The following is a 12,770-nucleotide window of genomic DNA, read 5'->3' as shown; positions in this document are numbered from 1 at the left end:
TTTTCAGACTATTATTTTGGACTTAAACATAGTGGCTGGGCTGCCTTTTTATTAGAAATTTCTTTTTCAAAAATAATCTGTCATTGCATTATTTTAAATTTTATGTATATAAAGTATCGGTATGCGAGTATCGGTATCGGTGAGTACTGAAGATGAAGTACTCGTACTCGGTATCGGTCTGAAAAAAAGTGGTATCGCACATCCCTAGCTGCAATCATACAATATTGCACGCCCCAGCTGCTGAACAGGACAAGGGAGGAAAAAAAAAAGGAATAAAATTCACCACCCAATAATTTTCCTCCATTTCCCAAGCAAGCCAGAGTGACCTTCTTCCAGTAGCATCACATCAAAGACTAAAACCAGCGTTCTGACCCTCGACCCCCTTCTTCTCTGCCTCTGTCCCCTTCAGGAGCTCAACCCTCTATTGAAACGAAGAATATAATGTAAACTCATTCACCCTGTATGTATACACACACACACACACACACACACACACACACCCCGTGGGTTTGTGTGTGTATAGGGTAATAGAAGTGTGCATGTGTCACAACACACCAACACACTGACAGAGGTGCATGCTGGTGTTTTGGACTGACTGGTGGTGGACTTCCTGTGGCGTCTGCTGTTGCTGCTACTGAGAGCAGATGTTGAAAACTGTCACCTGTCCTGATGAACTCTGACTGCTTTTACAACAACGTTTCAAAGAGTGATGGCTGCTGTGAGTCTCTTGTTAACACCTGCTGTTAGGAGCAGCTACAACAGACGATCAGTCTCCAGCTGACAGGGAAACATGCTGTCTCTGATCTGATCGGATCTGTAGAGCTGGATCCTCCCCAGATACCCTCTGTTCAAATGTTCCAGTCCGATGTTTGACTGTAAATCACCCACACAGACTGACTGATGAAACAGGCCCATGGTTGCAGATGTAGGTTTGTCTCTGGTCACCAGATGAAACAGACAGCAGCCGCTCGGCCGCGCTCATGGGATGTCATGTAAAGTGAAGTTGGACTGTTATTGGATAGTTTGGGCTGATGGAGCCTATCTGATCCAGCTGTTTGGGTCCATGTCAGACCTGGTAGGAATCCAGAATATCAGACCAGACTGTCCCTAGTTCAAACCATCTCGGTGTGGAACAGAGTGGAACTGACACAGAGATCTCCATCAAGCTGACACGAATCCTAGTAGACATTGTGAAAGAGTGTATTTCAGTTAATGGAAGTCAGACCTTGGAATACCAGTTGGACAGTGGCTCGTATATATGGCTCTTCAGAATCAGTTAAAATGGCTCTATCCAGTATGGCACCCCTCCCATCACCAAGCATCAACCGACATTCTCCTTGGCCTCTTTTTTCTATTCATATTGTGTTTTGGTCACTCTGGAAAAGTCAGACTGTCTTCTTCTTGCGGTGTTTGTTGTTTCTCTCTGTTGTATGCTAAGTTATTCTTTATTATAGATGTCTGTAGTCGATCCTCTTCATTTTTGCAGCGTAAACGTGTGTTTGTGGAGCTTATCAGACCAACGAACTGACAACATTTTTCTCAGGCACAGAAAAGTGCCTGAGCCAGAGAGTCTGCGCTGACCATCAGCAGCTTGTGGTGGTCCCAGGACCCCCAGAGTCCCTGAACCGCTGGCTGCTCAAGCAGAAGGAAAAGGGTCACGGGGTCAAGAGGCACTGAACTGGACAACATTGAGAGGCCAGTATTTACCTTTCAATCCACGGGACTCTGACCCACTTTGGCGATGCACTGCCCCAACCCCGAGACTGTCCCACGGCTCCACCTTCACTGCCCAGAGGACACAGGTGTCCCAGTGCCTCCTAAGACCTGTGCCCCCATCCCCAGTGAAGCTCCGGTGATGCCCTGATCATTCCAGGTCCATGTGCCGGGCTTCCTGGGGATTCAGAGACACTCTGCTAGTCAGAGGAAGAGGAGAAGACGACAGCTCAGGTCTTCAGCGTCTGGTTCTCACTGGCTGACAGGTTGTCAGCTTCTCACTCATTGGTCAGTGTGAAAAGTGTGTTGTGGACAAACCGACTCAGATGTAACAGTTCAGATCAGACCAAACCAAATCAAGTCCTGCAGTGATGTCCTCAGCAGGGTTTTGACAGCATGGCGGCAGTCCGGCAGTCCCCAGTGGGCCACTGGCCTCTTCCTCAAACCAGATCAGTCCTCATTGATGAGTTCTGAGGACTGAAGAAGAGTCTGGCATGTGATGAAGGGCTGCCAGACCCAAACCAAGACTCCTGAGGTGCTGCCTCCTGCCCTCCAGATGCTCTTCGAAGTAAAGTTGGCACCGTGGGGGGACTGTTCTGTGGTTTCTGTTCGGGTTGGGCGACAGACCAGGGAACTGTCCAGGGTGAACCCCGCCCTCACCCCTATGAAGCTCTGACTGGCTCCAGTACCCCAGAACCATGAAAAGGACCAGCAGCTTGGACAATGGATGGATGGATGGACTTCCAGAGGTACCGTACTGAGGACCACCAAGATTCATGAACCACCAGCCCATTTCAGGTCAGGTCTGAGGTCCTGTCCTGTCCCAGGCCCTGTCCCAGGCCCTGTCCCAAGCCCTGTCCCAAGCCCTGTCCTTGTTTCTGTCCTTGGCCCAGTCCCAGATCCTGTCCCGGGGTCTGTCCTGGTTCCTGTCTAGGGCCCAGTCCCGGATCCCGTCATGGGTCCTGTCCCAGTTCCTGTCCCAGGCCCTGTCCTTGGCCCAGTCCCAGATCCTGTCCCGGGGTCTGTCCTGGTTCCTATCCTGGGTCCTGTCCCGAGCCCTGTGTGGGGTCCTCTGTCTTCCTGGTCTCGGTGACCCTGCTCTGGATGGAGGTGGTTCTGCTCGGTCCTCCTGTCTGGTTGACGCAGCCTCAGCCGGACTCAGGTCTCTGTAGAGGACGTCTGCTCCCCTTCTCCCGGAGACAGAACCGACAGACTGACAGTCGCCATCTGCTGCCGCCGCCGTCCGTCCATGAGGAGGCGTCCTGAAACAAAGACTCCTGAGCGTGGCGGCCGCGGTCAGGTGCCTGGCGGCGGAGCCCAGGCTGCCTCCAGACTCCTGCGGGGTCACGCCGTCCCTCCCCGGGAGGGGGGGCGCCGCGCCGCTCTGACACGGAGACGGCCGGCCGCCGAGCTTAACGAGGCGAGCGGCTCGTTAGCCGCTAATTGAGCGGTCAGCGCCAAGACTGCAGTGCGCCATCTGTTTGTGGCGGAGGAACATCTTGTGGCTTCGCCGTCCGTCGGCCCCCGGCTCTCCGTCCGCGGTGTGATATTAATAGCTCCGGTCCACAGACGGCGGAGGGAGGGGGGGACGGGTGGCGAAGAACGCTAAAAGGCCTGCAGCTCAGGACGCTGCCAGGTCCGGATCACCCCGACGGTCCAGGAAGACACGGCTCCGGACCACACGCCAGTTTACAAATGATCAATATGTCTCTCAGCCATGCTTCCAATCAATAACACTCTTTCAGACGGACCGAATCCATCAATTAGCGTCATCAAATCCAGTTCCACAAAGACTTTAAGTATTTGCTGCAATTTCAAAATAGACGGAGACAAACGATACAGAGCAGATGTGACTGAAGCACTGCAGAGTGTTTCCTGCCAGGACAGATCGATACTGATCAACACAGATCAATACTGATAACACAGATCAATACTGATCAACACAGATCAATACTGATAACACAGATCAATACTGATCAACACAGATCAATACTGATCAACGCAGATCAACACAGATCAATACTGATCAACGCAGATCAATACTGATCAACGCAGATCAACACATCAATACTGATCGATATCAATCAATCAATCAATGTATTTTTGTACAGCCCAGGATCACAACAACAGCTGCCTCAGAGGCTTCAAGATGTTACATTGGTTGGTGAAAAAAAAAAAAAAAAAAAAAACCTACTGATACTGATCAACACGGATCAATACAGATCAATCAGCTCTGAAATGGCACACACACACCTGAAGGCCTTCGGACAGGACAAGGCGAGACATGCACAAGCATGCATGTATGCACACACACACACACACACACACACACACACACACACACACACACACACACACACACACACACACACACACACACACACACACATTTGTACCTGTATATTTGTGAGGACTCTCATTGACATAATGCATGTCCTCACCCCTGACCCTGACCCTGACCCTAAACCTGACCTGAGGCTGGTTCTAACCCCAACCCACACACCAAGTCTTCACCCTCAAAGGTCTGAGAAAAGTGAGGACCGGATACAATGTCTCACTTCACAACAACGTCCTCAATCTGTTGATTCAAAACTCATTCTGGTCCTCACGACGGAGTGTGTGTGTGTGTGTGTGTGTGTGTGTGTGTGTGTGTGTGTAGTGTGTGACATTAGTTTGTGTGTGGAGCTATGTGTGTGTGTATGTGTGTTGCTGTAGCGTGTGTGTGTGTGTGTGTGTAGCTGTGAGGTGTGAATCCCTGCCTGCAGCAGTCCTCATTAGCGCTGAGTTTCGAGCCTGACTGCGTTCCTCGCAGGGCGGATGACCTGCTGAACTTCTCGGGATGTTCCACTTCTCCACACCTTTTTTTTTTCGCTCCAGCAGAACCAGGCTCACCTTCACACTCACACTCCTGTAGTTGTGCTGCAGGTGTGTGTAGTTTCCCTCCTGTGTGTGTGGCGCCGGCGGCTGACGGCGCTCGCCTGCCAGGAGACGGACTCGGAGGTTCTGTAGCGATCAGCCTGCGGTCCCGGGTCCTGCTGGTCCTGTCCCCCTCCTCCAACATGAAGACCCTTCAGACACGAGCAGGAGGGAAACAGAACGTCTGGAAGAGGAACATGAAAAGCCTTCATCTCTTCATCTTCCACGTCAGAGCAGATCAGCTGGTCACCAGCTGATCTGCTCCACGGAGAAACGACTGTCTAGCTCCAGGCAGGATGACAAGTCAACTCTGTGTGTGTGTGTGTGTGTGTGTGTGTGTGTGTGTGTGTGTGTGTGTGTGTGTGTGTGTGTGTGTGTGTGTGTGTGTGTGTGTGTGTGTGTGTGTGTGTGTGTGTGTGTGTGTGTGGTCTCCAGGGCTGGTTCAGTCCGGGGCAGGTCTTCGTCCTGGATGAGTACTGCGCCCGGTACGGCGTCCGCGGCTGCCACCGCCACCTCAGCTACCTGACGGCCCTGATGGACTACTGTGAGAACAACGCACTGGTGGACCCCACCCTCCTCCACTACAGCTACGCCTTCTGCGCCTCCCACGTCCACGGGAACAGGTAAACAGGGCGGGAAGGTCGTGGCGGCGCGGCGCTGTGCGGGGTTAGGGGTTAGGGTTAGGGTCCGGGTTAAACCTAGACCATCTGAAAGGATCAGTCCTGCTGTCCGGGGCTGAGCGGCGTCTGCCTCTCGCAGTCGGCGTACAGTCGTGTGCTCTCGCTAACAGGACAGCTGAGCGCAGTTGTTTGGGTGTGTTTGTGCATTTTCACAGCTTGTCCCGACGTCGTGCGGGGCTTGTTTGCTGCCGTTTCATTGGTCAGGTCAGCACAGGGTGCGCTTGCCAACAACACGCCTATCCAGGAGAGGGCTTGGTGTAGTTTTGACGACGACGGAATAACTTCAGTGGTGGCGGCCATAATGGCGGACGCAGAGACTAGCGGCTCCGGGTTTCATTTCATTTTCCTCATGTGTTCAGAGGTTTGGGTCCCAGCATGACCCGTGAGGCGAGCTGGAGCGGGGCCGGTGTGGGGCCGGTGGGGGGCCGGAGCGGGGCCGGTGTGGGGCCGGTGGGGGGCCGGAGCGGGGCCGGTGTGGGGCCGGAGTTGGGCCGGGGCGGGGCCAGAGCGGGGCCGGAGCGGGGCCGGTGTGGGGCCGGACCGGGGCCAGAGCGGGGCCGGTGTGGGGCCGGTGTGGGGCCGGAGTTGGGCCGGTGTGGGGCCGGGGCGGGGCCGGTGTGGGGCCGGTGGGGGGCCGGAGCGGGGCCGGTGCGGGGCCGGTGGGGGGCCGGAGCGGGGCCGGTGCGGGGCCGGTGGGGGGCCGGAGCGGGGCCGGTGTGGGGCCGGTGGGGGGCCGGAGCGGGGCCGGTGTGGGGCCGGAGCGGGGCCGGAGCGGGGCTGGTGTGGGGCCGGAGTTGGGCCGGGGCGGGGCCAGAGCGGGGCCGGAGCGGGGCCGGAGCGGGGCCGGTGTGGGGCCGGTGTGGGGCCGGAGTTGGGCCGGTGTGGGGCCGGGGCGGGGCCGGTGTGGGGCCGGTGGGGGGCCGGAGCGGGGCCGGTGCGGGGCCGGTGGGGGGCCGGTGGGGGGCCGGAGCGGGGCCGGTGCGGGGCCGGTGGGGGGCCAGTGTGGGGCCGGAGCGGGGCCGGTGAGGGGCCGGTGGGGGGCCTGTGTGGGGCCGGAGCGGGGCCGGTGTGGGGCCGGTGGGGGGCCGGAGCGGGGCCGGTGGGGGGCCGGTGGGGGGCCGGTGGGGGGCCGGAGCGGGGCCGGTGTGGGGCCGGAGTTGGGCCGGGGCGGGGCCAGAGCGGGGCTGGAGCGGGGCCGGTGTGGGGCCGGTGTGGGGCCGGAGTTGGGCCGGGGCGGGGCCGGAGCGGGGCCGGAGCGGGGCCGGAGCGGGGCCAGAGCGGGGCCGGAGTTGGGCCGGGGCGGGGCCGGAGCGGGGCCGGAGTTGGGCCGGGGCGGGGCCGGGGCGGGGCCGGAGCGGGGCCGGAGCGGGGCCGGTGGGGGGCCGGTGTGGGGCCGGAGCGGGGCCGGTGCGGGGCCGGTGTGGGGCCGATGGGGGGCCGGTGTGGGGCCGATGGGGGGCCGGAGCGGGGCCGGTGCGGGGCCGGTGGGGGGCCGGTGTGGGGCCGGAGCGGGGCCGGTACGGGGCCGGTGTGGGGCCGGTGGGGGGCCGGAGCGGGGCCGGTGCGGGGCCGGTGGGGGGCCGGAGCGGGGCCGGTGGGGGGCCGGTGTGGGGCCGGTGGGGGGCCGGAGTGGGGCCGGTGCGGGGCCGGTGGGGGGCCGGAGCGGGGCCGGAGCGGGGCCGGTGCGGGGCCGGTGGGGGGCCAGTGTGGGGCCGGAGCGGGGCCGGTGCGGGGCCGGTGTGGGGCCGGTGGGGGGCCGGAGCGGGGCCGGTGTGGGGCCGGTGGGGGGCCGGTGTGGGGCCGGTGTGGGGCCGGTGGGGGGCCGGTGTGGGGCCGGAGCGGGGCCGGAGCGGGGCCGGTGCGGGGCCGGTGGGGGGCCGGAGCGGGGCCGGAGCGGGGCCGGTGAGGGGCCGGTGGGGGGCCGGTGTGGGGCCGGAGCGGGGCCGGAGCGGGGCCGGTGCGGGGCCGGTGGGGGGCCGGAGCGGGGCCGGGGGGGGGCCGGTGAGGGGCCGGTGGGGGGCCGGTGGGGGGCCGGAGCGGAGCCGCTGGGCCCCGTCCCCCTCAGGACCGCCCAGAATACGAGCAACAATGCAGTCTTTTAGCAACTTGTTGGCATCAGCAGTTCAGCGCCTCCCCTCCACCCCCTCCCTCCGCCTGCCTCCACCCCCCGCTCCGCCTGCCTCCACCCCCCGCTCCGCCTGCCTCCACCCCCTCCCTCCGCCTGCCTCCACCCCCTCCCTCCGCCTGCCTCCACCCCCCGCTCCGCCTGCCTCCACCCACTCCCCCCCACGCTAATTACTGCTGTGTGTGCTGCGTCTCTTTGTCGACTCATTTAGTCAATTAGAAAGTGTAATGATTAGCTTCTCCAGCGATAGCTGACAACTGGCTTTTTGTCAGTTGGAGCTGTACTGCGAGGACTTGATGGCTGTCCAGGAATCCTGGAGGAGAACTGACAGCTTCTGGGTGGGCCTGCAGCCTCGGGGGTGGAGAGCATGAAGAACATGAAGAACCACACTCAGTTCTGGAGGGCGGAGCAGCCGTCAGCAGCAGGACGGGCCTCTGGGCCAGACGGAGACCTTCTCCTGGTTCCTGGTCCAGGTTCTTGGTCCTGCTTGAGGCCCCGCCCCGGCTGCTGCTCGCTGCTCCACATTCAGCAGCTGTCCGTCTGCTGTCTCAGCAGTCATTCATTCATTCATTCACTCATTCATCCTGTCTGGTGGAGAGGCAGAGGGAGCTGCTCTCTGCAGGGCGGAGCGCTCTGACGTAGCATCGACTGGACGGCGAGGAGCGAGAGAGTCCGGCTCCGTTCCTCCTGACATGGACTGAGAACCCGGTCTTCAGTCTGGGTTTCCTCCTCTCTGACCGACTGCTTTCGTTCCCGGCGGGTAAAAACATCTAAACTCACACAGTCACCTCTTAGTTCTGTTTCTCACAGCGAGCCGGAGGTTGTGACTGGGAGCTGGACTGGCCTCCGGTGTTCAGACTCGTATTTCGGATCAGTCCTGGCTCTGCCGGGCTGTCTCTCTTGGTCAGAGTTGTGTTCAGGGTCCAGGCTGAGTCTGCAGCTTCTCTGGCTTCCTCCCTCAGTCTGGCTGACTAGCAGAGGCACAGAGCAGATCACGGCTCGCTGGAGTGACCATCTGAGCTCCTCCACGGTTTGTTTTAAAGCAGCTTGAGTCAGACTGTGCATGTTCTGTCCTGGAGGGGGTGAACGTGGTTCCACCCTGAGACGGAGAGACTGGTAAACTGGACTGCTGGGGTCCAGACATCAGGAGTCACACTGTGGAGGTGTCTTATATTGACTGTGAAGAAGAGAGAGTGAGCAGGGTCATTAAAGCCCCGGTGGACGGACGGTGGACAGACCGTGGACAGAGTCTTCGTCACGGCGGTGCAGGTTTGAGGAGACGGCTGCTCCAGAACCTGGGTCAGGGTTAAAGGAGCATTATGGGAGGGGGAGGGAGCGCCCCCTCCTTCTCACCTGTCAGCTCAGATCTCGTGTCCTTGGAGCCGTCCACGCCACGCAGACACAGGATGTGACAGGAGCTTTTACCTCCACCCTCCAGGAGGAGGTGGAGCAGGGCGACCCGCCACTCAGATTCTCTCCAGTCCTCTTAAGGTGCAGTGGCAGCGACACCCCGGTGCTCTGCCAACAACCGGGGGGGGTCGGCTGCCCGCAGGGGGATGCTGCACTCATTGTTTACACTTGATCCAGTATCAACCTGTCCCCCACCCCCACCCGGCTCCACCATGCTCTACCACGTTCCAGCACACTCCACCCAGCTCCACTACGCTCCACCACACTCCACCACACTCCACCACGCTCCACCACACTCCACCACACTCCACCACACTCCACCACACTCCACCACACTTCACCACACTCCACCCTGCTCCACTACACTCCACCACACTCCACCACACTCCACCCAGCTCCACCACACTCCACCCAGCTCCACGACGCTCCACCACACTCCACCACACTCCACCCAGCTCCACCACACTCCACCCAGCTCCACCACGCTCCACCACACTCCACCACACTCCACCACACTTCACCACACTCCACCCAGCTCCACCACGCTCCACCCGGCTCCTCACCTTCAGCAGCAGCAGTGTGTCCGAACCCAAAGCAACTGAGAGCGACCAGAACCAAACACTTCTTCAATCTGCCCCACTTCCTGTTAGCATCCAGCCCACTTCCTGTTAGCTTTCTGCTTACTTCCTGTTAGCATGCAGCCCACTTCCAGTTAGCGTCTAGAACATTTCCTGTTAGCTTCCTGTTCACTTCCTGTTAGCATCCCGCACACTTCCTGTTAGCTTCCTGCTCACTTCCTGTTACCCTCAGGAATGTTTCCTGTTAGCTTCCTGCTTCCTGTTAGCTTCTTGCTCACTTCCTGTTACCTTCATGAACGTTTCCTGTTAGCTTCCTGCTCACTTCCTGCTAGTTTGTTGCTCACTTCCTGTTACCTTCAGGATTGTTTCCTGTTAGCTTCCTGCTCACTTCCTGTTAGCTTCTTGCTCACTTCCTGTTACCTTCAGGATTGTTTCTTGTTAGCTTCCTGCTCACTTCCTGTTACCTTCAGGATTGTTTCCTGTTAGCTTCCTGCTCACTTCCTGTTAGCTTCTTGCTCACTTCCTGTTACCTTCAGGAACGTTTCCTGTTAGCTTCTTGCTCACTTCCTGTTAGCTTCTTGCTCACTTCCTGTTACCTTCAGGAACGTTTCCTGTTAGCTTCCAGCCCACTCCCTGTTAGCATCCGGCTCGCTTTCCGTTAGCTTCCAGGTAGCTTCCATCTCACTTCCTGGTAGCTCCTGGTAGCTCCACTGCATGTGCTGCTCCGCCCACGTCCAGCTCTGTCAACAGACCTCCGATGACGAGGGAACAGGAAGCTGAGAGCAGGAGAACAAAGGAACGCAACATCAACATAGGGTGTGGGAAGTTATGGAGTAATAAAATGTTGTAAATAATCAGAAGTGCAAGAAGAAAACACACAACAGTTTGTGAGATGAGCGAATGATCAGGGAACAAAATGTGTGTGACGGGAGCGGGGTGATCGCAGAGCAGAGGGGCTGATGGGAATGTACCGTGTGAACCTCATCGGAAAGAAATGAAATAGGACAAATTCATGCAGGCAGAGGAACGTAACGCCGCGAGAACATTATGATGGAAGGAAAACAAAGAAAAGGGGAACATCTTCCTCAGTGCCCCCCCCCAGGAGTGCCTGCTCCCCGGTCGGTGGGAGCTGTGGAGGATCCGCTCATGTTTTCATTTTCTCCTCAGTACAATCAGATTGACTGAACATGAATTCATCATGTCATGTTGTTCAAAGTAATTATTAAAAATGTTTTTTTCACCAACAGTAATTCTAAAAATCATTTTCATATTGATGTTTTTAAATTCACATTTCATTTCCAGTATGTTTTAACTGCTGTCTATTAATTCAGTTGAATTTTGTTCTTATTTTTTCACATTTGCTATTTTTGAGTTTCTAATTATTTAAAATATTTTTTGATGAAGTACTTTAGTGCATATTTATTCAAGATGGTTTATCTGTAAAATATGTGTGTTTCCCTTCTTACTTAAATTAATCCAAATCCAATAATTAATCCAAATTTGCAACAGTTGAGAAAATATTTTAAATACAGTTTTGTTCACATTTCTGCTGCAGTTAATATATTTGTAAAATCATCACGTCATTTTTTTCATGTTTTTTTTTTTTTTTTCGGGAGAACGATTTGACTTTATTTTGTGCGACAAAGCGTGTTTCAGGTCTTCCGTTGTGAGACGCGTTCCTGACGGGCGTTGCGTTGTTGAGCCGAGCTGCGGCCGCCGGTCAGCCGGACGGATGGAGGCGGAGGATGTGGCGGAGCGGCCGGCGCTGGAGGCCGGAGCAACGCCGGCTTTTAGAAGAACAACTCATTAACAGACAACCTCCCTCCGGCGAGCGAGTGCCGTTTGGAGAGGCTGCCTTTCTCTTTCAGCCGCGCTCAGAAGCGCAGGAAGTCAAGGCTGCCGCTCTCCGCACTGATTGCATTTTTCCCCTTTTCTTGCCGAGTGCCTATTCAGACGCCGGCAAGAAGGACCGGAGGCTTTAAAGCATTAATGAGGCGCTCAGCCGACGGCTCCTCTTTGTGGCTCTGCTCGCCGCCAGCCGGAGGAGCCGCGAGGAGGACGGCGAGGCCGGGCGAGCGGCGCCGTTTGATTGGACGACTCCGGGTCAGCGCGAGGGTTCGGCCGCTTGATCAGGCCGTTTGGTGAAAACAAGGCAGTGAGATCTGAAGACGGCCGTCTTTCATCCTGAACACACGCACACACACACACACACACACACACACACACACACACACACACACACACACACCAGGGAAGCCTCTTTTCTTTGACTGAGATCTGACAGAAACGTGGTGTGGTCCGTGCAGACTGAACTGAGGGTTCAGGAGAGCAGCGTGTCCCGGACCCCCTGGCTGAGACGCCATGTGGAGGTTGTCTCCGGGGACGGACACTCACCTGTCCTCGCTGTGTCCTCAGGCCGGACGGGATGGGCACGGTCACCGTGGAGGAGAGGGAGCGCTTCCAGGCCGTCCGGAGCCGCCTCATGGCCCTGCTGGAGAACCAGATCACACACTTCAGGTATGAGGCTCCGTCCTGATCCACGTCAGACCTGAGCAGGACTCTGGGGGACCAGAGGGACGAGGAACACTGAGAGGAGACTAAAGATCACAAAGAACGCAGGACACCAAGAGCTGATGGTTGGTGGTTGATTTGGAAAATACAAATCAGAGTATTCACACCAACAATACTCAAGCATTTCACTCACCACTTACCATTATTATTATTGTTATTATTACTATTGTTATTATTATTATTAATCAAGACATGTCAAATTCACATTAAATACAGGTCCATCCAAAGTGGAAAAAAGTCCATTTGTACTCATTAATTTTATAGATCTATCATTCGTCTGTCTACACCTTATTACACGCATGCATACCATGCATATATGTATATACATATACACACACACACACACACACATATATATATATATATATATATGTGTGTGTGTGTGTGTGTGTATAGCACAAATTGAATTTTTTTCCATTTTGGATGAACCTGTAACCTGAGACTCATGTATATATATATATATATATATGTGTGTGTGTGTGTGTGTATACTCCTATTTTAAATCATCTCTATAAATGTATTAATTGATAAAATCATTTGTATAAATCAATAAACCAATATTTAAAAAATACACACACATAAAAGATAATTAGAAATTTTGAATTATGTTATTGAATGGCATATTAAATTCAACATGTCTGCAATGCAGGAGTAAGAATATATATATATATATATATATATATATATATATATATATATATGAAGAGAGAGGGAGAGATTTTGATCATTGCACCTGTTGTGGAACGGAGCTCTTCTTGTCATTTTTGCGCCGTCTTT

At 56.1% G+C, this 12,770-nt stretch overlaps 1 protein-coding gene across 5 annotated transcripts in view; it reads left to right on the top strand.

The window, feature by feature from the left end:
- Positions 1-12,770, top strand: part of cadps2 (Ca++-dependent secretion activator 2) — a 219,114-nt gene that overhangs the window by 127,336 nt on the left and 79,008 nt on the right. For all 5 annotated transcript variants that reach the window (XM_030097248.1, XM_030097247.1, XM_030097245.1 and 2 more), the window contains 2 exons: positions 5,065-5,252; positions 11,838-11,939. In XM_030097248.1, the coding sequence (XP_029953108.1) occupies positions 5,065-5,252; positions 11,838-11,939 (290 nt within the window). The remainder of the gene's footprint in view (positions 1-5,064; positions 5,253-11,837; positions 11,940-12,770) is intronic.

The sequence above is a fragment of the Salarias fasciatus genome, chromosome 7, assembly GCF_902148845.1.
Source record: "Salarias fasciatus chromosome 7, fSalaFa1.1, whole genome shotgun sequence".
NCBI classification, from domain to species: Eukaryota; Metazoa; Chordata; class Actinopteri; order Blenniiformes; family Blenniidae; genus Salarias; species Salarias fasciatus.
The sequence above is the reverse complement of the archived record's forward strand: the minus strand, read 5'-3'. Positions and strand labels throughout refer to the sequence as shown.